General features: G+C 51.2%; 1 protein-coding gene across 1 annotated transcript in view; it reads right to left on the bottom strand.

The window, feature by feature from the left end:
- The window catches only part of SMARCA4 (SWI/SNF related, matrix associated, actin dependent regulator of chromatin, subfamily a, member 4), a 78,673-nt gene that overhangs the window by 5,281 nt on the left and 50,042 nt on the right, over nt 1-23,350 (bottom strand). The window contains 5 exon segments of the mRNA XM_008573806.1: nt 11,542-11,795; nt 17,709-17,927; nt 18,636-18,713; nt 19,325-19,552; nt 21,633-21,796. Of these exon segments, the coding sequence (XP_008572028.1) occupies nt 11,542-11,795; nt 17,709-17,927; nt 18,636-18,713; nt 19,325-19,552; nt 21,633-21,796 (943 nt within the window).

Genomic DNA, 23,350 nt, shown 5'->3' with positions numbered 1-23,350 from the left:
TTGGCCTTGGTGTTACAACACAGCACTCTAACCAACTGAGATAACCAGCCAGCCCATGGTGTTTCTGTGCGTCACCAAGTCCCTGAGCTGGCCCCCAACACAAAAGCCTCCTGAGACCCAGACCCAGCAGGAATCCTGTCCCCATACCTCCCTGCCCTTGATCACTGCAATCACCTTTGGGCTGTGTCTGGCAGCAAGCCGGACACACTTTACACACACCAAGCCCTGATGGAGGAGCAAAGGTTGTTCAATTGTTCTGATGAGGAAACAGGTAGAAGTTTCAGAGCCCACCTCCAGCCTCTGCCTTTGAGGCCTTTCCTTGACCAGTGTGCAAGGCAGACAGGTCCCCTGGTGTGTGCTGAAGAAGTGCTGTCTCCCCATTTGCTTACAGGCTGCATCTCCAGCCACATCCCTGGTCCTGTGTGTGGTCCCAGAGAAAGGAGGACACGCCCCCTCCAGGCCTGGAGGTCCTGTCTCCCCCAAACAGGCTTGTGGGTGGTTTGGCCACAGGTAATGGAATCGGTAAACCCAGTTTATAAGCTCTGAAACTAAGAGCATGTAGCTAACACGCTTGCTGCTCTGCCTTGGATAAGCAGACCTGAGGCTGTGGAGAAAGATATAGACTGTCCTCTGATTTGGTAACTTCAGTCCTACAGCCCAGGCAGAGCCAGGTCTGTGCCTATCCCTCTCCTAAGCCCGCACCTCCTGCTCTCCTTTCTATGGAATTTTCTAAGCAAAGAGCCCTCCTGTCACCTCCCCCCAACAGCAGCGTTGCCCTATACCTTTGATCGTGAGGTACAGCAAGAGCTACATTTTACATTCTGATCCACGACACACAGGCACAAGCTTAAATGACAGAGGTTCCTGGATGTAACAGTCTCTCTTAAGCTTTGATCGTGAGGTACAGCAAGAGCTACATTTTACATTCTGATCCACGACACACAGGCACAGGCTTAAATGACAGAGGTTCCTGGATGTAACAGTCTCTCTTAAGAAGTGCAATATATTTGGGTATTTTCCTTATTTCCTTTTTTAGAAATGCCAGTTGTCACCCTCTAAATTCACTTCACAGCTCATTAATGGTGCAAACCCTCAGCATGAAAAGCTCTGTTTGTGGGGATATGGAGGGCGTGCTGTGCACTGTGGCCAGGTTAAGAGGGGCGCATGGCCCTCGCCCCGGTGGATGGCTCCCTGTCAAGGGAGCCCAGGAAGCAGGACTCTAGTGCTATGATACAGCGGAAACCCTCTCTCTCTCTCTTCCATCAGCAAAGAATGGGAACCAAGCAGGCCTCTTATAGACCTCTGCAGAGCTATGCCCTGGAGGAACAAAGGCCCACCCAGCCAGCGGCCTGATGACCCTTTCTCTGACACAAAGAGATATGAGGGTGGACGGTGCGGAAGAGGTGCATGTGAGGGAGGGACAGGGCACCAGGACCACAAAGGCCTCCTGGAAGGCCACTGCCATCAGACAGTAGTTGTCCCAGTGCTGAGATGTCATTTCTAATCCTTGGAAGTTGCCTACCTTCAACTCTTAGGGGTGGCTGCGGCAGGCTTGGTGCCAAGAGCTAGCTCCCTGACTCTCCTCCCCTCCACGTCAGAGGTGGGCATGTCGCAGCTGCCCTCCTCGACCAGGCCTGGCTGCCTGTTGCCTCTGCTGTCAGCCCCCAGCTCCCCCTCCCATCTCTTAACACAAAATGTAACCCCAGGGAGGTGCGCCTGGGTCTCCTGTCAGTCCTGCCCCCAGCACTGACCCCGGGCACTGGCACTGGCTGAGTGTGAGGGGTGGGGGTGGAGGTCCCATGCCAGGCCTGGCCATCCCGCTCCGCCATGGCTGTCCATGAGGTCTGCTTACACACTGCGATGGTTGCTTTGCGCCTGTGTGGGCACACACTGGGCCACTTATCCAGCACTGCTGGTGGGTGTGTGGGCTGTGTCCAGTGCTGGGTTCCCATGCTCCTGGGGATTCATCTGGGAGAGGAAACTCTTGGTCATACGGTGGGGAAACGCCAGCTCTGACAGATACTGAGGCAGCGGTTGCCCCACCCGCAGCAGGTGAGAGGCCCTTGTCCTTGTTCTTGGCAGCCACACTCTGTAGCAATCCTTACGCCGTGGGTGTGAACTGCTCTCTCTCTGCAGTTCTATTTCACGTCTCCTTGGTATGTAATGAAGCCCAGCACTGCTCCCCAGGCTGCAGGTCTTTGAAAAGCCTCTTTCAAGCAGAGCCTCCTCACGTCTTTGCCAGCCCCCGCGGAGTGCTCTGTTGGACGAGTTCACTGCAAACACCCGCTCTAATCCATGGCTTTTCTCTTTACCCTCTTAATGGTGTCTTTTGATGAACGTATCCAAAATTTTAATTAAGTCCAATTTACCAATATTTCCTTTTATTCTTGGTGCTTTTCACGTCCTGTTAAAGAAATCTTTGCCTACCCTAAGGTCAGAGATTTTCCATTTTCTTCTAGAAGCTTTGATATTTTCCCTTTTTCCATTATTAGATGTGAGGCCTGTTCCCCAGATTAGTTTTTCTTCATAGCAATTCTCGTTGCCCCACCATGTCCTGTCTGTCCTTTTGTCTTCGCCAGACAGAACACAGCCGTAAGGGCCCAGGCTGGGTCTGATTATCCATCACTAGCATCCAGAACAAAGCCTGGTATACATTCGGAGATCCCTAAACATTTGTCGGATGAAGGCAGAAATGAACAAAGGTGGCTTAGGCTGAAAGTTCTGGGGTCACAGAGTAGGAGTTTTTGTTTTTGTTTTTTTTAAAAGATGACCAGTAAGGGGATCTTAACCCTTGACTTGGTGTTGTCAGCACCACGCTCAGCCAGTGAGCGAACCGGCCATCCCTATGTGGGATCCGAACCTGGGGCCTTGGTGTTATCAGCACCGCACTCTCCCGAGTGAGCCACAGGCCGGCCCACAAAGCAGGAGTTTTAACCTGGGTCTCACCAATGTCGCCTCTTACCGAGGTGCCTCACTGCCCCCACTCTGAGAGGTCACTTATCCACCACCCTGTTCCAGAAAGGACTCCGGCAGCAATTACAAAGAGCTGCCTGCACAGTGTCATGTCATGTGCCCACAATAGCCTCCTGTCTTCATGAGAGCTGCTCTGAGGAAAAGCCTCTGCAGGCAACAAGCTTTTTGGAAATCCATTCACCTCCAAGCCTCCCCATGGTGGACATGGGGGCAAGGGATCCTGGAAGAATCTTGAGACTTGCAGACCCAGCCCTGGAACCCAACTCAGACATAAAGGAAGGAAGCACTCGCCACAGCCCTAATGCCTCCCAGCCCAGGCTCCACTTGATTTGGGAACAGCTAATGACAGAGATGATGATGAAGAATCCGTTATTCTCCTGCCGCTAGACGTCAACTCCTGGAGCAGGTTTCCTCCACTTCATTCACTGCCCTGTCCCCACCATTAGAAGGGACATGATCTACAGCAGGGGCTCTCCCCAATCTGCCTGAGGGGGTTTGAACTCAGTTCCTAACATATAGAGCTAAGAAGTCCTAATTAACACATCCTTTCAAGCACATGATTGAGATTGTCCTTGAAACAAAATTTACAATATGACTACAAATGTACATTAAATTACAATGTAAATTACAAATGTACAGAACCACAGGCTATCATCACCCATCCACATTCCTCTTTTGACAGATGGAGAAACCACAGAGGGTTGAGAGCTGACCACAGACATACACTCCGTGGCAGGCAGGACTCAAGAGCAAGTCCCCTGGGCTAAGTCATGGATTGGTGCCCTGCATTTCTTATTCATTGCTCTAAATCAAGGGCCAGCAAATGTTTTCCATAAACAGTCACAGTAAGTATCTTAGGCTTTATGGGCCAGGCAGTTGTTGTTGCATGATAACAACCACAGACAACACGTAGAGAGTGGGCTTTGGCTGTGTCCCAATACAGCTTCATTTATGAACACTGACATTTGAATTTCACATGCTTTTCACGCCATGAAATATTATTCTTTTGATTTTCTCAAAATCACCTAAAAACTCATTCTTAAGCCACAGGTTGTACATAAACAGGGGTGGGCCAGATTTTTTTTTTTCTTTTTTCTGATTTGCAGATATGGTTTGCTGACCCCTGCTGTGAATGCTAAAGACAACAGAAGAGATGTCCACATTGGGGATGGCAACATACTGCCTGGCAACCTGGCTTGCTAATCCTCTGACCATGGCAGACATTGCAAATGGATTACAGCACTGTCTCTCCAGCCTGCACAGCTTCAGGCAGCCACAAGCAATCAGCTGCAGATAGCACTCAAGGTAGATCCTATCTGCTAAATATGGAAGTGGCCCTATCTGCTTGCACCAGAGAACCTCAGCCCTACTCTTCTTCCTATAGCCCACTTCAGACCATCTTCCCATGACATCTTCTCTCAACCTTCTGGCCCTGGGACCATGATCTCCTTTCTTTTTTTTTAAAAAAAAGATGACCAGTAAGGGGATCTTAAGCCTTGGCTTGGTGTTGTCAGCACCATGCTCAACCAGAGAGCTAACCGGCCATCCATATATATAGATCCAAACCTGTGGCCTTGGTGTTATCAGCACCACATTCTCCCGAGTGAGCCACGGGCCGGCCTGATCTCCTTTGACTTTCTAAATCAGTTAACTATCTACAGCCACACCAATCCAAGCGCACCCAATCTTGGCTGAGTCAGTGAACTGAGCCAGGGAGGGTGCCAGAAAAACCACTTGGTTTGACACTCTTGTTCTGAAGGCGAGACCTGGAGCTCGGCAAGTGGGGGAAGCTGGATTATGATCCAGGTGTGGCATCGTGTTCATGCTTGTGTCCCTGACACCACGGGGTGGGGACTGTGCTCTCACCCAACAGAGTGCAGAGCACCGTGACCAAAGGAGGACGTGATGCACAGAGCACTTCTCAGGACCAGGGAGAGGTTGAAAACGAAAGGCAAAGCAAGCCCGGCCTCAGGTCTTTGGGGCCAGAGGCAGGTGCAGGGGGGCCAAGGCCACCTTCAACAGGGCCGGGAGAAGCACACTTCCCTTTCAGAGTGAGTCAGTGTTAGTGTCCCTGTTGCTAACTGTGGCAGCTCCAAGTCAGAGGATGCCGCAAGCCCCTTTTCAAGTGGCAGGGACTGCAGGATCCCAACACCAGGAACCAAAGGGGCCTGGGGTGTCCTTTGTTCTACCAGGAGGAATGTAGGGGTGTGTTTGGGGTTCAGGGGGCTGGGAGAATGAGCCACCGAGGTACACCTACGCATGGCACACACAGGTGCTCGGATGTAGGAAGGGGAACATGAGACCCATCTCCACACCCTCCCCCAAGACCCTCACTCCAATGTCTTTCTTCCCTCCTGCTAATTTTCAACTTTAGTTAACTTACAGTTTAATTTACATTTTTTGTTTTGTTTGTTTTTTTAAAAGATGACCAGTAAGAGGATCTTAACCCTTGACTTGGCTTGTCAGCACCATGCTCTCCCAAGTGAGCCACAGGCCGGCCCCTAATTTACAGTTTTAATTAGTTTCTCAACTCATCTGCCTATTCTTTTATCTAGCTATCTATTGACTTTATTTTAAATTTTGCCAATTTTTTATGACTTCATATTTACTTCACCTTCCCTTTTGACCTGTTATTCGTTCTTTCCCCTTCCCTCTAGTTTTTTTTGTTTTTTTTGTTTGATTTGCAGATGGCTGGTACAATAATCAAACCCTGTACCTTGGTGTGAACAGCACCATACTCTAACCAACTGAGCAAACCGGCCAGACCTAGTTTTTTTCTTTTAACTGTTCTGAATCTTCCATTTTATAGCTCCTGTCTTACCTCTGTATTACCTCCTACAATTTTAATAAACATTTCTTTACTGTTTTCCCTGCGGACAAAAGTAACACATGCTTGCTGAAAGGACAGCCCTCCTGCGGGGTGTCTGCTCCTGACTCCAGGTGAGGAAGACAGAGGGGCAGGAGGGGAAGGGAGCTGCTCTCCTAAACCCATTTGCTCCCAACTCCAGATACCTGTGCCTCTGTCCGTACCTGCCGTGTCTTAAACTTTTGGTTTTTTGGTGGCTGGCCAGTAAAGGCGATCTGAACCCACAACCCTGGTGTTATAAGGCTGCGCTCTGTCTTAAGGTTTTATGTTAAACATGTATTTCTACTTTTAAGACCGTTCTAAGCCTGCTGTCCAGGTTTTTTGTTGGGGTTTTTTTGGTCATGTAAATATCCCTACCACAGGGATGAAGGCCAGGCATGAAGTCAGCCTTATAAATAGGGCAGATGCTGGCTGGTTAGCTCACTTGGTTAGAGAGTGGTACTGATAATACCAAGGTCAATGCTTCAAAACAAACCAACGAACAGGGCAGATGGAGCTTCTTCCAGCAAATTCCAAGGCAGGCTCAGAACCTCAGCACAGCTCAACAACCAAGGTAGCCCTAGGCTGCTCAGACTAATCTATCTGTGACTTTGACCTTACTGAGCCCTCTGCCACAGCTATCTCAGGTACAGCACCCCGGACACAGCCTGTGTCCACATTTGGTGACCCTCGTCCAGCCAGAGGCCTGCACAGCACCAGGTTCCAGGCTGGACACCACGTAGACAGTGATGACCACAGACCTGGAACCGCGGGCCGAGGGCACCTCTTGCTCCATTGCTCCTGGAGTACGTCCAGCCCTGGCTTAGACTCTACAGGACACCTAGAACAGCCTTCCAAAGTACGAGAGCTGCAGAGCTCATGGCCTCCCGGACCTGTCCTGGGGGATCAGAGGAGAGTGGCAGACACTTTTACTACCTGGTAAGACCTCTCCTGCAGAATGCTTCAGCCTGGTAACCTGTTTCACTGGTACAACCTTTCAAATCTGAAGAGTCATCTGCTTTCTAATTCCAGGCAAGGAGGTGCAGGGCTCATGGGAGGGCGGAGAGAGAGTGTAGACAGACCTTGCACAGGGTAGCCAGCCCTTGAGCTAGGCCGAGGCCGAAGCTGTCACCACGAATCTGGCTGGGCACCAGATCCCCTCCTGGGCTCGAGCCCTTCATCTCCTTGGGCCCAGCTCCGCTCTCCCAGAGCAAATGCAGTGCTAGCCTTGGGCTGTGTGCTTGGCCCATGTTACCTCCACTGGGATCCTTCAGAGTTCCATGTGGGGACTTTGGCTCCTGTGCAGCAGTCTTAGAAACTGAGGCACGGAGACAAGTGTGGAACTCTGATCTCTAGGACACTCGGAACCCTGCAGCAACACAGGGCTCCTGCCTCCAGGTGGGGAGAGTGAGGAAGGGGACCCAGAGTACCCAAACAGTGGGGCCAGAGCCCTGGCGAGGCTCAGTTTGGGAGGCTTGTACACATCACCATCTTTCTGACTATCAATTGTAGACATCATACCTCTTATAGCACTGAAACTGTCAGGATGTGTCTCCTGAGAACGAGGATGTTCTTCAACATGACCTCGCACAATCCTCAAATTCAAGATATTCCACACCACTGTCTGATACTCGGTGCCTACTGCGGCAATGCTTCTGCCCACTTGCTGTCAGGGGTTGAACCCCACACCAAGGCCAGACCCGAGACAGCACCTGGAGGGGAGGACTGAGGGAGATGCCCCAGAGAGCCTAAGCCACCCGCTGCTGATCACTCTTAAAGGATCCAGGGACAAAGACACCAATTGGCAGTATACACAGCCCTGACCTAGGAGCCCGTGCTTCATTTTTCTGCATGTTTTGATTTTAAAGTAAAAGTTCCTCCTTCCAACTTAATTTCTTCATCTGGTTTTGACATTGGCAAGTTCCTCAATGTGGTTTGAGATTTCATCCCACCAAGGAGAAGTGCTCTCTCTGAGAGCAGCAGGCGTGTGGCCTGGGACGCCTGCAAAAGCCAAGGTGCTGGTTCGGCCCCGCTTGAGACCCTGGGCCTTGCTCGGCTTCCTCCCATCCTGTACACCTGTGCACTCCAGCTTCCAGGCCTCCGCACATGCCATTCCCTCTGCGGATGACCCTTGCACCACCTCTCCTCCGGGTGGACCCTGCTGACTTTCAGGGTAGACACCCAGCCCAGCACTGCTCAACCAGAACCGCACTGCTCTCTAAGCTCCACGGACTGGACCCTTCAGCAGGAAAGGCATTTGCACTGCGCCCAGCGCATGAAGGGTGACATACAGGGTGGCAGCTGCAACAGCTGGGCACTGCACCACTCCAGGGAGCACCACCTACACAGCGCCAGGGGCCCTGGGAGGGATCGGTGTGGCAACCCGGCATCCAAGTAGGAACAAACAGAGTAAAAGCTTTGTGAGAAGACAACTGTACACATTCAATGATGTAAACACAAAGGTAATACCAAGTGCAATTCCACTCACTGGTACTAAAATGCTAACCTAGGGGAGCTAAAAAATGTCAAAATAAACCATCAAAAGCAACATTCTGAATGATTCCAATGGACAGGAAGGGTGCCCATGCCTCTCCACAAGTGTCTCGCTCCGACATACCAGCAGGTGCCTGGCTGAGCCACCTCTGTCCTTGGGTATCACCACATCAAGGGACAACCCGGCTTCCACATACAGTCATTGGGAACAGAACTTGCAGAAGCACACTCTCCTCTTGGCAAGGCAGGCCTCTGACTCAACCCAACGATGATGACATGCTGTAATCATTCTTTGGTGTCCATGAAGAAGCAAGCTTTAACGATTCATTCTCTCAAGCTCCATGTTTAACTAAATCACTGAGCTTAGTTAATTAGAGGGTTCTGGAAAGCAAATTAAAGAAAAGCAATCCAGGGCTGGCCAGTTAGCTCAGTTGGTTACAGCACAGCCTTGTAACGCCAAGGTCAAGGGTTTGGATCCCCATGGCAGAGAGCTGCCAAAAAACAAAAAAAACATAATCCAAATGTTTTTCTTGAATGTTTTATTTTGTCTTCTGGAAAGGAATAATGGAAAGCTTGAGGCAAAAAAGTGAGCTGGTAAGTGACATCTAATTTTATTCCACTCAAGCTCTCTTCAATGTGGTGCAGATGGGCTGGGCTAAGGAGGGGCCAGGTGTGACTCATGAGTACCACCTGCCCAGTAGCCAGTCACTTGGAACCTTCCAAGTGTCTGACAGGTGTGTCATAAGGAATTTAGCTTTGTGCAAAATGAGCCTTTACCCTAGGTTCCTGGGAGGTGTCCAAGGCCCTGAAAGACACCTGACTGGGGTGTGTGTTTACTTGGAGGCCCTGGGACTGAAGAGTCTAAGGTGATTTAGGGTGGGGGCTCTGGGTCATGCAGTATCAGCCTGACCTGCAGAGGGGCTGGAGACTGAGGTCAGCCACATGCATGGTCAGCCATGCCTACATGACCGAGTCCCAGTAAAAACTCTGAACACTGAGACTTCCCTGGTTGGCAACATTACGTATCATCTCAGCATCAATAGGCAAGTCAGCACTGTCAGCAACTCCACGGGGAGGGGACAACTGGAAGCTCTGCATCAGGAACCATCCTGGACACTGCCCTGTGTGCCTACTTCCTTGGCTGATTTTTTTAATTTGTTTACTTTTTTGGTGGCTGGCTGGTGTGGGGAGCCCTTGGCTGATTTTACTGCAATAGCCTTTCACTGCAGTAAACTGTGACCATGAAGATAACAGCTTCCACTGAGTCCCAGGAATCCTGAGGGTGGTCTTTGGACTGTTCCTGAACCTTACAGCAGAGTGAATTACACTGTTGTTTCCCCTCAGTTTCAAATTTAGTTAGGACTGCCACTAAGATCCATGAAATACGCCAATTTTGGACCCAAACATCATCTTTGAAATTATTTGCCAAATGAGGCAGCTCTCCAACCAGAAAAATGTGACTATCTTTCCTGAGTTGTGCCCCGACTGATCTTTTCCCATTTGACCACCAGCAAACCACACTGCAGTGAGTGGACCAACCCACACTAACTGCAAACAAAACGTTTCTCCATGTCGGCACTTGGGAGTTTCTTTTAATACTCGTATTTGTTCTCCCCCCCGTAATTCCAGTGCAGTTATTCCCAGTCCAATGGGCAACTCCCAGTTCTGTGAATCCATCTGTTCCAGGAGGATATGAGGACAGGAGACATTTTCTTTTTTTTTTTTTTTGACATTTTCTCTTTTGTCACATGACACACAACTGTGGTCCTAAAGCAGCTTTATTGGTACATCTAAGACTGACTAAGAACATGGACTAACACTTGCCATACTTTTCTCTTTGAAAATATTCAGGCCTTGGGCCGGCCCAGTGGCGCACGGCACTCCCACCAAGGGTTCGGATCCCATATAGAGACCGGTCTGCTCACTGCTTGAGCACGGTGCGAGCGCAACAGCGAGGGTTGTGATCCCGTTACCGGTCACGAAAAAAGACAAAAAGGGGAAAAAAAAAAAAAAAAGAAAATATTCAGGCCTTATCAAGCTCAGTATGCAGTTTCTAAGTGTCTCATTTTTAAAAAATTTTTTCTAGCAGGTCTAAGACTGGATCATTTTTTTCCTTAAGAACCAAGATATAACGTAATATAGGAAAGTGCACATATCTTAAGTGTATATCTTGATGTACACATCCAGATCTACAGACAGAATATTCCCAACATCCTGGAAGGCCCTCTCTTGCAGCTTTCCTGTTACTTCCTCCATCGGAGGTAACCACTTTTCAACAATCATCACTGTGGATCAGCTTTTGAACTTGACAGAACTGGGAGCATACAGTAGGTGTCTTTCCTGTCTGGCTTCTTTCATTAAACAAAGTATAAAACTCTTCTCCCGGGTAGCACTGGTGTCTTTCTTGGACTGTGAGAACCACCCTGTACAATTTGGCCACCACCGATTCATTCCCCTGTGGACATACATAGGGCTGACTCCTGTTTTAGGGAATTCTGACAAAACTGCATGGAACCACTTGTCCATGTGGACACGTGCGCACAGCTCTCCTGGGTATAAAACTGGCCACACCGCGCTCAGCCAGTGAGCGCACCGGCCATCCCTATATAGGATCTGAACCTGCGGCGGGAGCACTGCTGCGCTCCCAGCGCCGCACTCTCCCGAGTGCGCCACGGGCTCGGCCCAGAAGTCTGGTTTTTGTCTTGTCCACTGAGGCTGACCCACGGTGGCTCAGGGAGGCCAGGAGGGCCATGGGGGTGGGAGAGGACCAGAGTAGGAAAGACACTTGCTCTGATCCAGCCACCCCTGGCCACGCAATCGGTGCCCATCACCACGTGTACCTCTTCCTTCCCCCTCGCCTCCTTGCTGACCTTGAACCTGCCAGACTACTGCTGTTCCTGGGACCTCTCCACCCCAGATTGTCCCTGAATATCCCTTCCTCAGGGTTCCTCTCAAATGTCACCTTCCCTGAAACCGGCACTGCTGCTCTACCTCCTCTCCATGTACTGTTTTCACTTTATCATGGCCGATTCCACTCGTGTGCTGCCTTACTTCAGGACAGCAGTTCCACGAGGGCAGGCACGGCCACATGAAATGCAACCAATGTTTGGGAATGACAGAACAAGCCAGTGGCCCACAGGCTCTGAGCAAGAAAGGCCAGAGCATGGAGGCCAGGCCTGCTCCACGGAAGGCCCCTCCAGAACGCCGGCCACCCCGCCTCCTCCACTTACCTGTCCTTGTACTTGATCACAGCATCCACGATCTTCTTCATCTTCTTGGTGAGGTTGGGTGGGTTTGGGGACAGCTTCTCGGCAGGTGGCCGCCCGCGCTTCTTCTGCTTCTTGCTCTCATCGTCCTTGTCACGGCTGCGGGTGCTGGTGGTCGGTGTGGAGGAGCCGGCGTCACTGTCGCGCTTGCGCTTCCGTGATGATTTCTTCTGCCGGACCTCCTCTTCGATCTCCTCCAGCGTGCCCTCCTCGATGGCCTTCAGGGTCAATAGTAGTAAAATAGGACAGCCAGCACCCAGGTTGACAAGAAGAGGCCGCAACGCAAACCCAGGGGCCCGGATAGGGCGGGGAGGAGGGTCCCCTGCACCTGTCGTCTTTCCAGCGTGGCTGGCTTGGGGTACAGCACACACTGGAGTCCCGATGGGTCTATGAACAGGTAGAGGAAGTCCAGCACTAACCCCCTGGCAGGCACCCCACACATGCCTGCCCTTCAACAATTAATGGTTGTACTTCCTGCCAAGTTAAGGAGTCATATCCTCTTTTTGTGGAGATAGAATGTGAGCCTGAAATCCCTCCACCCAGAGGTGACTCCCTGAACACCTCCACTCTAGACTCACCCTGTGTTTTTTAAGATAGTGGTAAGTTACACACAACATACACTTCGCCACATTAGCCACCTGTAAGTATACAGTTCAGTGGCGTAAAGCACATTCGCAGCGTTGTGCAACCATCACCCCCATCCACCTCCAGAACTCTCCCCAGCCTTTAACACACACATGCGCACTGAAACACTAAACTGCAGCCCATGGACCATGCTGTTTACCGCGTGCTGGTTATTATCCCACAACATAATTTTTTTTTATGTCTGTTTAGTATTTCAGCACACAATGGGCCCTAATTTATTAACCTACCCTTGTTTTGGAGCATTCAGATTGTTTCCTTTTTTTTTTGCTATTCTAACTAATACCAAAATGACAGCTAAAAATAAAAGCAAAAACTTTTTTTTTTTTTTGGTGGCTGGTTGGTCCAGGGATCCAAATGACTTTAACACAGATTCCTCATGGTGCAACAGCTAAGGTAAAGGACACAAATACGAACAATATTAATTTAGAAACAATCCCTATTCACTAATTTTTAATAATAACTATCTTTCGTATTTTATTCCTGAAACACAGCAATGAGAAGCCAGGTTTCTAGGGGATCTCAGAATCAGAAAAGGAAGTGGGCCCTGGACTTGAAGGGACAGGCTGGTCATTTGTCTCATGCTTAAACAGCTATGACGGGAAGCCGGGGTCTGGGCCTGGCACTGAGGACACAGCAGCAAACAGAACCAGACAGGGTCCCTTCCCCTTATGGATCAGACAGTAACATCCCATAAATATGCTGACAAACGCGTTGAGTGCCAGGAAGGTGGGTGAGTGGGACTTTGAGAGGGTGGGGCAGATGTGTCCTGGTTGAGGGTGGGGGCAGCTCCTAGAGGAGGCAGCAACTGAGCTGAGAACTAAAGTAGCATCCAGACCAAAGGAGCAGCATGGAGGGTACATAGCAGGCAAGAAAAACCAAGAGAAGGCCCTGCTGTGGAACCAGTGGGTTTAATAGCATCCCCAAAATTCAAGTCCACCTGGAACCTCAGAATGTGACTTTACTTGTAAATGAGGTCTTGCAGATGTAATCAGACAAAAGTGGAGAGATCATCCTGTATCGGGGGGCCCTAGATCTGATGAGAGTGTCCTTACAAGGGACAGAAAGGGACACACAGGGACACAGAGAGAAAGCCATGTGAGGACAGAGGCTGAGACTCGTGATGATACAGCAGTTAAGTCAAGGGACGCTGATGGCACCAGAAGCCAGAAGAGCCAAGGACAATCCTCTCCCAGGGCCTTCGGAGGGAGTACAGCCCTGCCGACACCTTGATGTCAGACTTCTTGTTCCAGAATGGTGAGAAAATTTGTTGTTTTAAGCTGCCATGGTTGTGGAAATTTATTACGGCAGCCCTAGGAAATGAACACAAGCACAGCTTGGAGATACTGTAGGTTCACTTCCAGATTACCACAATGAAGAGAGTTACAGAAATTTTTGGTTTCTTGGTGCATATAAAAGATACCTACAGGGCCGGCCCGGTGGCGCACTGCTACAGTGCGCCACTTGCGAAGTGCGGCGGCGCTCCCGCCGAGGGTTCGGATCCCACATACAGACCGGCCGCTCACTGGCTGAGAGAGATGCGGGAGCAACACAAAGGGTTGCGATCCCGTTGCCGGTCCCGGTCCGGTACCAAGGGTTGCGATCCCGTTGCCGGTCCCGGTCCGGTACCAAGGGTTGCGATCCCGTTGCCGGTCCCGGTCCGGTACCAAGGGTTGCGATCCCGTTGCCGGTCCCGGTCCGGTACCAAGGGTTGCGATCCCGTTGCCGGTCCCGGTCCGGTACCAAGGGTTGCGATCCCGTTGCCGGTCCCGGTCCGGTACGGGCGCGACACTGAGGGTTGCGATCCGTTGCCGGTCACGAAAAAAGACAAAAAAGGAAAAAAAAAAAAAAGATACCTACAACTACACTGTAGTCTACTAAGTGTGCAGTAGCATTATGTCAAAGAAAACCCCATTGTACATACATTAAAAAATACTTTATTTCTAAAAAGTGCATACTGTTGGAAAAATGGCTAGCTTGATGCAGGGCTACCACAAACCTTCAAATTATAAAAAACACAGTATCTGTGAAGCACAGTAAAACAAGGTACACCTGTGCAGGAGTCAGGCCAGCAGGGCAACCAGCCAGCAGCATTGTGCAGGCTTCTGGTACACACAGCACCAAACTGGCTGCCAGAAAAGTGGTACCAATGATGTGCCCACCAGTAGCATAGCAGAGTGCCTGTTTTACATTTTCCACAACTGTACATATGAATAGGACATGTAATAATAAGATGTAGGCTCCGTGGGTAAAAAAAGAGTCTCTTCAAAAGTGGTACTGGATAATGGCCAGCTGACAACAAAAAATGAAATTAAATTCAGACTGGCCAGTTATTCAGTTGGTTAGAGTGCAGTGTTATAACACCAAGGTCAAAGGGTTCGGATCCCCCTACTGGCCAGCCAACAAAAAATAAAACAAAATAATAAATTTTTTTTTTTTTTTTGTCCTTTTTGAGACCGGTCGCACCGCGCTCAGCCAGTGAGCGCTGTGAGCGTACTGGTTGTCCCTATATAGGATCTGAACCCGCAGCGGGAGCACGGCTGCGCTCCCAGCGCCACACTCTCCCGAGTGCGCCACGGGCTCGGCCCCCAAATAATAAATTTTTTTAAAAATTTAAAAAATAGACAGTGGTGGTGGGACAACTGGATATCCACATACAAAAGAATGAAGTTGGACCCTTACCTCACACTGTATATAAAATTTAGCTCATAAACCAAAATGTAAGAGCTAAACCCACAAGACTCTTACAGCTAAATCTTCATGGCCTTAGATTTGGCAATGTATGTATGTATGTATGTTTGATTATTTATTTTATTTATTTTTAAAAGATGACCGGTAAGGGGATCTTAACCCTTGACTTGGTGTTGTCAGCACCACGCTCAGCCAGTGAGCAAACCGGCCATCCCTATATAGGATCTGAACCCGTGGCCTTGGTGTTATCAGCACCGCACTCTCCCAAGTGAGCCACGGGCCAGCCCAATGTTTTTTATTTTTTTAGATATGACCCTAAACACAAGCTAAAAGAAAAACACATAACCTCTAAGTACAATTCAAAACTTTTGTGCTTCAAAGGATACCATCAAGAAAGTGGAAAGTAGAAAGCTCAATTAGAGCATGGTGTTATAACAAGAGATCAAGAGTTCAGATCCCCGTACCAGCCAGCCACCAAAACAAAAAACAAAACAGTAAGTCTCAGCCATAAAAACCCAACAAAGAACCCACAGAATGGCAGGAAATATTTGTAAATCATATCTCTGATAAGGGAATTGTAAAGAACTCTTACAACTCAATAATAGAAAAAGAACAATACATTTTACAAACGGGCAAAAGACTTCAATAGACATTTCTCTATGAAAGATATAGAAATGACCAACAAGCACATGAAAAGATGCTCCACACCACTGGCCATTAGAGAAACGCAAATGACAACCACAGGGAGAGGCCACCTCGCACCCACTAGGATGCCTGGAATCAAAAGGTGAGAGTATAAGGGTTGGTGAGGACATGGAGACATTGGAACCCTCATACCCTGCTGGTGGGAATGTAAAATGGTGTGGCCACCTTGGAAACCAGTCTGGTGGTTCCTCATATGATTAAATGCAGAGTTACCATGTGACCCAGTAACTCCACTCCTAGGTGAATAATCCCCCTCCCAACATCTGCCCACACAATAACATGTATTACGTGTATTCCAATGTTCATGGAAGGATTATTCATAATGGCCCCAAGGTGGAAACAACCCCATATCTATCAACTAATAAATGGATAAACAAAATGTAGCATAGATATACAATGGAATAGTATTTAGACTTAAAAGACTGAAGCACTGACACACACTACAAAACGGATAATCCTTGAAAATATTATGCTAAGCTAAAGATCACATATTCTTATGATTCCACTGCTATGAAATGTCCAGAATAGGCAAAACTATAGGACAGAAAGTGGATTAGTGTTGCCTGAGGCTGGAGGGAATAAAGGAATCAAGGAGAAACAGTAGATCAGAGAAGGGCTTCTTTCCAGGATGATGAAATGTTCTAAAATTGATTATGGAGATGGCTGCACAACTCCGTGAATATACTAAAAACCACTGAACTATACACCTTAAAAGGGTGAATTGTATGGTATGTAAAGTACATCTAAGGAAAGGTACACAAAACATCAGCATGTGGGTTGAATTTAACTTTAAAGGGCACCTGCTGTCTACAAAGGCAGGGCTGGTGAAACTCCCACGGGAGCTGCACAGGCTTGCTGCCATACAGTTCTGTGTCTGGCCCACACTCCCTCTTCTTAGGGCTTCTCTTTGTGGCCCTGGAATGTTCTGCTTGAGAACGGGCTGTTGGCTAGAGAGTGAGATAGAATACTAAGGTTCGCCTGGCTCCCTGGCATGCTCCAACAGCCCCCTCATGCACAGCTCAGCGGGCAAGCTCATGAATCTGGGGTATTCTGAGCTGCCAGGAGGGGACCTGGGTTGCCTGGCGACATGGGCAGAGCCACACTGCTCATTACTAGGTGTGGCTCTTGGCACAGCATGGCCGAAAGCTGCCAGCTGCCTTCTGAGCATTGTTGCTTCAGGGACATTTCTATGGCATGACTTCAGGGCAGGATTCTTTTTTTTTTTTTTAAAGATGACCAGTAAGGGGATCTCAACCCTTGGCTTGGTGTTGTCAGCACCACGCTCAGCTAGTGAGCAAACCGGCCATCCCTATATAGGATCCGAACCCGTGGCCTTGGTGTTATCAGCACCGCACTCTACCGAGTGAGCCACGGGCCGGCCTCAGGGCAGGATTCTTAATCATCACCTCTGCACTCATTTGTCACTGTAACCTGCACAGACCTCAGTGCTGAGCACCCAGCACAGTGCGCCCTGGGCTAGGTTGGGGGAAGGAGGCCAAGCTGGGAGGGCCCGCGGGCACCACACCTCTGTGACTTGGCTACCTGCAGCTGCTGCACTGAGGACCAGTGCCACCTGCTGACACGAGCTCTCACATCACCTCCACAAGCAGCCGCATGCCTCATACCCTCCTGCCCCCACAGCCGAGTGAGAAATCCAGCTCATGGGTGTGACTTGCCCAAAGCGGGGCTGCCTGGCCCCCAGCCCAGTCAGTGCTCCAAATCACCTCGTAGGGTGACTTGAGGTCAGTAATCTGCCACTGTGTTTTCCCTATCGACAGGTACTCGGAAGGCCGGCACCTTGCTGAGATCAGCAGTGTTGTTTTAACCTCATGAAGAGGTGAACCCTCATCCTTGAAAGGCCCGTGATACTCAACAGCAGGTTCGGTCTGCTTAGGTCACAGCATGGGCCCCTTCCTGAGGTCAGCAGTGGAGCAGGGGGAAGTGAGCGTCCCCGGCCCACGACAGAAGCCTTGCAACAATTAATGAAGCCCGACTTAGAGTGGCGGGAGGGAAGCCTGCATGTCTGGTGGCAGCAGGGCTCTGCTCTCCGGGCCTGCAGAACGTGCGGGGTGGCGGCCCTCTCCGGCATGTACCTTGAGCCACTGCTTCTCCGTCAGCGAGTCACTGTAGTCCACTTCCTTGCGGTGGCGGGAGCCGCGGCCGAACATCTTCTCCTCCTCCTCCTCACAGGTCAGCCGCTCCACCTCGGCGTCATCCTTGATGATCCACGAGGGCAGCTCGTCCTCCTCCATGAGCCGAGGCTTCCGCTTGGGGTTGCGCGCCTCCTCGCGCCTGCGGTCCAGGTCCATGCGCTGACGGGCGTGGGACAGAGAGGAAGGCAGGCATCAGCACTGGGGACAGCCGCCAGTGGAGGCTTGCTCGTGGAGGGTGGGGGGCACATCACCTCTGCCCTCAGGAACCAAGGCTGTCACGGCGGTTAAACAGCGGCTCTCGGTTTTACAGTGGCTGACCCAGGCTGGCTGCTATGTCAGACCCTGGCTAGGGGCTCTGCCTTGGAGCACAGACAAAACTGGGAAAGATGGGGAGAGCCGCACACCCCAGCAGAAGGGCAGCAGTGGGTGGCAGGTCCAGGGCACAGCCTCAGTGAAAGGGATGAGGCCTGCCGAGCCCAGAGGACCCCACTCTGACTTTGTGCTTTCACTAGGCCAGGGGCTTCTATGACCGAGGTCTTCATCAGCCTGGGGGCCAGGGCTGTGGCCAGTGTAAACTCTAAGTGTGGGCGGAGCTGTCAAGGTCTCATCATTAAACAGACCCAGGAGGATGAGCCTGAGGGCCACAAGCAGAGGGGGGCCGTGCGTTTCCCACCGTCCCTATGCCATGCATAGGAGGCCAGGGATAAAGGCTGGGTCAGTTGGGAGGCATGAGCAGGTCACACACCGAGAGCTGCCCCTAGCAACAGTACCTGCCATGGATGCCACCATCGTTACTAAGACTTTTTGCTTTGTTTGTGGCATCAGGGGGGTGGCATGGGCCCCATGCCATCCTGCAGCGATACTTACCATGAACAGGTCAAACTCCTCCTCATGCCGGGCAATCATCTGGTTCACGGTCTCATCGTCAGGTACTTCGTCTTCCTCCTATAAGATGGCAAAGCTTTAGTTTGGCTGCGGGGGTGCCGGGCTGGGCGGCGGCCAGGCTCGGAGGCGAGCGGCAGCGGTCTGTGGGAAATGAGCTGGTGGTCCCAGTCCGGCTGCGGTGGATGGGGACCCACACGGCAGCGAGAGGCACACACGCACACGCACACACACGCTCCGTGGGATCAGGGCCCTTGCTGGCCATGTCTCAGCCGAGAAGCCGAGGATTGAATGGGCATGGAGACTGAACTACCCCTCTCACCTTTAGAGGTGGCTCCTCCAAGTCGGGGTTGACGCCCGCTGGCGGAGGGGCAGTGTGGGCGAAGCTGGCACTGCCGCTGCCCGTGCTGCAGTGTCTGCTCTGTGGATAAATAGAGGACTTCAGTCTCCAGGGCTGTCAATCCGGCATCTTTCACCAGCAGTTTTGAAAAAAAAAAAACCACTTCAAAGAAAAAGCAAGTACTCATCCTCTTTCCTTTCAGCCCACACTCCCTTTACTCCAAAGGGATGCAAAAAAAATAAGAGTGCAAAAAAGGTAAAAAAACAAAAATGAAAGCCGCTCATGCGTCCACCACTCACGCCAGGGAGGGGGTTGGGGCCGGCGCTGGGCTTACCTCATCCTGCTCCTCGTGCTCCAGGATGGCCTGCAGGAAGGCACGCCGCTCATGGCTCGATGACTTCTGGTCGAACATGCCTGCCTGGATCACCTTCTGGTCCACGTTGAGCTTGTACTTGGCCGCGGCCAGGATCTTCTCCTCCACGCTGTTGACCGTGCAGAGGCGGAGCACGCGTACCTCATTCTGCTGCCCAATGCGGTGGGCACGATCCTGTGCTTGCAGGTCCTGAAGGAGAGAGACACCAGTCAGTTCCCAAGTAGCTTGGGGCGTCATTAAGGAGGAAGGTGACCTTGTGACATGCTGGCAGTGGAGGTGGGGGCGTTCTGATTTGAGTGCCGCCCCACTGCCTGGCAACTCTGCCCATCCCACCAGCAACTATGTGAGCCGGGAGCTCGGGAACCGGACCCGGAGCCTGTGCCCCCAGGTCACTTCCTGCCTTACTGGGATCTGACAGAGACTTGGAAAGAAAGACAACAATCCCCAGGGGATTATATGCCCAAGCAGCTCTGATCACAGCTGCACAGGTCTGGGTGTGTCCTTATCATGGTCAAAGGTGCCACATACAGGACAGGCAAAGCCAGGCAGCATCGTGGTGAATATGGGCCCTGCCACTTCCTCGTTGTGCAACCAGGGCTCAGGCCCAACCTCTCTGAGCCTCAGAACTCACTCTGTTGACACGGCCCCTCTTGTGACTACTGTGCAGATTAAATGAGCAAATGGGTGTTGGGAGTGCAGCCCAGTGACTGATGTAGTCAGTGCCTAAGTGGTAGCCATGGCTGTGAGTGTTATTTTTATTGTTCTCTCTAGCACAGACCAAGGAAGCTCCCACAAAACCCTGTCCGTGTGCCCGAGAGCTGCGTGGCAGGCTGGGGAGCAGTGATGCTCCCAAACTCGAAGTTGGCACTCAGTGGGGGCGGCAGAGGCAACTCTTGGCAGGGCACAGGAGAGTCTCAAGTCCACCACTCAGCCCCCACTCTGGCCCTGCGGTTGCCTCTGATATCTCACTGTGTCACCAATAACAGGCTCCAGGGGCATCTGCCTGCTGACGGGGGAAGCGCACCCAACCACCTTTCCGGAAACTGGCCAGTCATCAGGGACTGGGTGGGAATTCTTCCCCAGACTGAGACTAGTGACCACCCAGGTCACTCATCCATCAGGTGGGCTATGCTACTGGTGCCCCGTGGTTGGGGAGAAACCACTTTGGCACAAACAACCAGAATGTGAAAAGAACACTGCTGTGGGTGAAGCGGTCTCACCTCTCAGGGCTGACCTGGCCAAGGGTCCTTGCACAAGTGCTTTGAGAGAGGGACAGGAGGGGCTAGTGGTTGTGCTGCTGCACAGAAACTCAGTCACCTGCCAACCAGGGTCTGAGTATGAAGCGGTCTCACCTCTCAGGGCTGACCTGGCCAAGGGTCCTTGCACAAGTGCTTTGAGAGAGGGACAGGAGGGCTCCCTGAGGGGCTAGTGGTTGTGCTGCTGCACAGAAACTCAGTCACCTGCCAACCAGGGTCTGAGTAGGGCCAACCTGGGGCAGCTATAGGTGGGGACACCTGGCAGCTGACGACACGGCTGGGCAGAGTCATGTGTCTTCTTGAGGACGGGGGATCATCATCAACTGCTGAATGGAAGAGATCCATTCTAGAACTTCCTATGTCTGTGTCAGATCAGCATATACATGCACATGCACAGACAGATGCTAGCAGATGCTCAGAAAACACTGGGACTGATGGGGAAGGGGAAGAAGGGTCTCTGCACTTTATGCTACTGTTATTTGCATTTTGACAAAAACAAGAACTTATTACTTTTAGGATAAAACATAGAGAAAAGTTCACTTATTTGAAAACTTTTCTCTCTAAAATAGCATGTTCCAGGATCTACTGGCATGGAGGCCCACATGGGACACATGGCTAAGTAATGACAGCAGGCAATCAACAAAATACATGGAGAGTTCGTCCCAAATTTTGCTGTCAAAAGCAAGCCTGGAGGGGTCGCAGCACAGTAACAGCTCAGGCTTAGGGGTGTTTTCCACTGTTTTCACATTATGCCATTCCAGCGGTTTTCTTTTAAATAACAGAGAAATACGTAGCTTTCATAATCAGAGGAAAAGGCTGTTTTTATTCTGAGGAACATAGGAGGGTAAATCCTCTCCAGCTTTCTCCCTGCCAACCGAAGGAGGTACAGGTGCGGCTCCTCCTGGGGTCCAGGAGAAAGTTGCAGAGGCTAGTGGACGCTCCAGATGGGGCAGTATCTCCACAAGGCTTCATGGATGCTCTCTCTCCCTTGTCCCCCTCCAGCCTGCTTTTACCTGGTGGGGATTCCAGTCGCTGTCAAAAATGATCACAGTGTCGGCTGACTGGAGGTTCAGCCCGAGCCCCCCAGCCCGGGTGCTGAGCAAGAAGATGAAGTACTCGGAGCCAGGCTCGTTGAAGGTCTTGAGCAGCATGCCACGGTCCTCCGCTTTTGTGGTTCCTGATGGGCACAGGGGACACGGGGTCAGCTGGGGACTCTGGAGGGAGTGGGTGCGGAGGATGGTGAGCCAGCGTCCACCAGTGTCCCCCAGGTGCCACATAAGCCTCAGCTATTCCCTCTTATCCCCTGGCCGTGAGCTACGTTTAGTGAGTGATTTAAGATTTACAGTACAGGGCCTGCCCATGGCTCACTCGGGGGAGTTTGGTGCTGATAACACCAAGGCCACGGGTTTGGATCCCATATAGGGATGGCTGGTTAGCTCACTGGGTGAGCAAGGTGCTGACAACACCAAGTCAAGGGCTAAGATCCCCTTACCAGTCATCTTAAAAAAGAAAAAAGATTTACAGTACATCACTACCGAATGCCACACCTCCCATCCCAGAGATAAAAAGGGTCCCACCTGTGCCCACAGGCTGGCTGTGTCTCCTCTGTGTAAAATGGGGCACTGAGAGAACTAATGGAGGTGGGGCTGAAGCACAGGGCCTGGCACCCGGTGCACGCCCAGGCCACAGGGCCGCACTGTTGGAGACAAGACACTTCCCTGATTCTGCCCCTCTTTTTCATGGCTGATGTCGTTCCACAGCTGCCAAGGCTGTTAACACCACTCCCCGCCACCCCAATAAAAACTCACAAGGGGCCTCAGGGTGGGTGGACAGTGGCTATGGGGAATAATCACGTGCCGCTGACCCTATTGCATTAGGTTTTGTTGGCTCACAAAGAGGTTCCTCTACAGACAAGAGCCAAGGAGCCTTACAATGGGGACTTGCTTCCCCTCTGGCAGAATCAGCAGCTCCCATGCCCCAGAAAACCTGAGCAGAGGAGTGAGTGAGAGTCACTCATGTGACAGCCAGGGACGTAGGCCCTCAGCACTGTGGACGTCAGAAGGACATCTAAGCTCCTTGGGGAGCTGTCAGCTCAGATGAAATGTGCCCTTGGCAAACAATGATGAAATGAAAACGAAATGCTTTGGGCCACTAGCCCACAGCTGGCAGGAACAGAGCGTAAGCCCAATACCCACTGCAGCCCAGGCCTCCATCATCTGCCCTCTGTCCATCCTCCTCCTCCTCCTCCTCCCCCCCCTCCTCCTTGGGCTCCAGGTATACCCTCGGCCATCTCCCTAGATACCAGCCTGCGCCCTCACAATCACCACTCTGATGGTGGGAGACCCAATGTCCTAATGTTTCTTTTTTTTATTTATTTTATTTATTTATTTATTTTTTTAAAGATGACCGGCCCCAGGCCACAGGGCCGCACTGTTGGAGACAAGACACTTCCCTGATTCTGCCCCTCTTTTCCATGGCTGATGTCGTTCCACAGCTGCCAAGGCTGTTAACACCACTCCCCGCCACCCCAATAAAAACTCACAAGGGGCCTCAGGGTGGGTGGACAGTGGCTATGGGGAATAACCACGTGCCGCTGACCCTACTGCATTAGGTTTTGTTGGCTCACAAAGAGGTTCCTCTACAGACAAGAGCCAAGGAGCCTTACAATGCGGACTTGCTTCCCCTCTGGCAGAATCAGCAGCTCCCATGCCCCAGAAAACCTGAGCAGAGG

The sequence above is a fragment of the Galeopterus variegatus genome, unplaced genomic scaffold (assembly GCF_000696425.1).
Source record: "Galeopterus variegatus unplaced genomic scaffold, G_variegatus-3.0.2 Scaffold964, whole genome shotgun sequence".
NCBI lineage: Eukaryota > Metazoa > Chordata > Mammalia > Dermoptera > Cynocephalidae > Galeopterus > Galeopterus variegatus.
The sequence above is the reverse complement of the archived record's forward strand: the minus strand, read 5'-3'. Positions and strand labels throughout refer to the sequence as shown.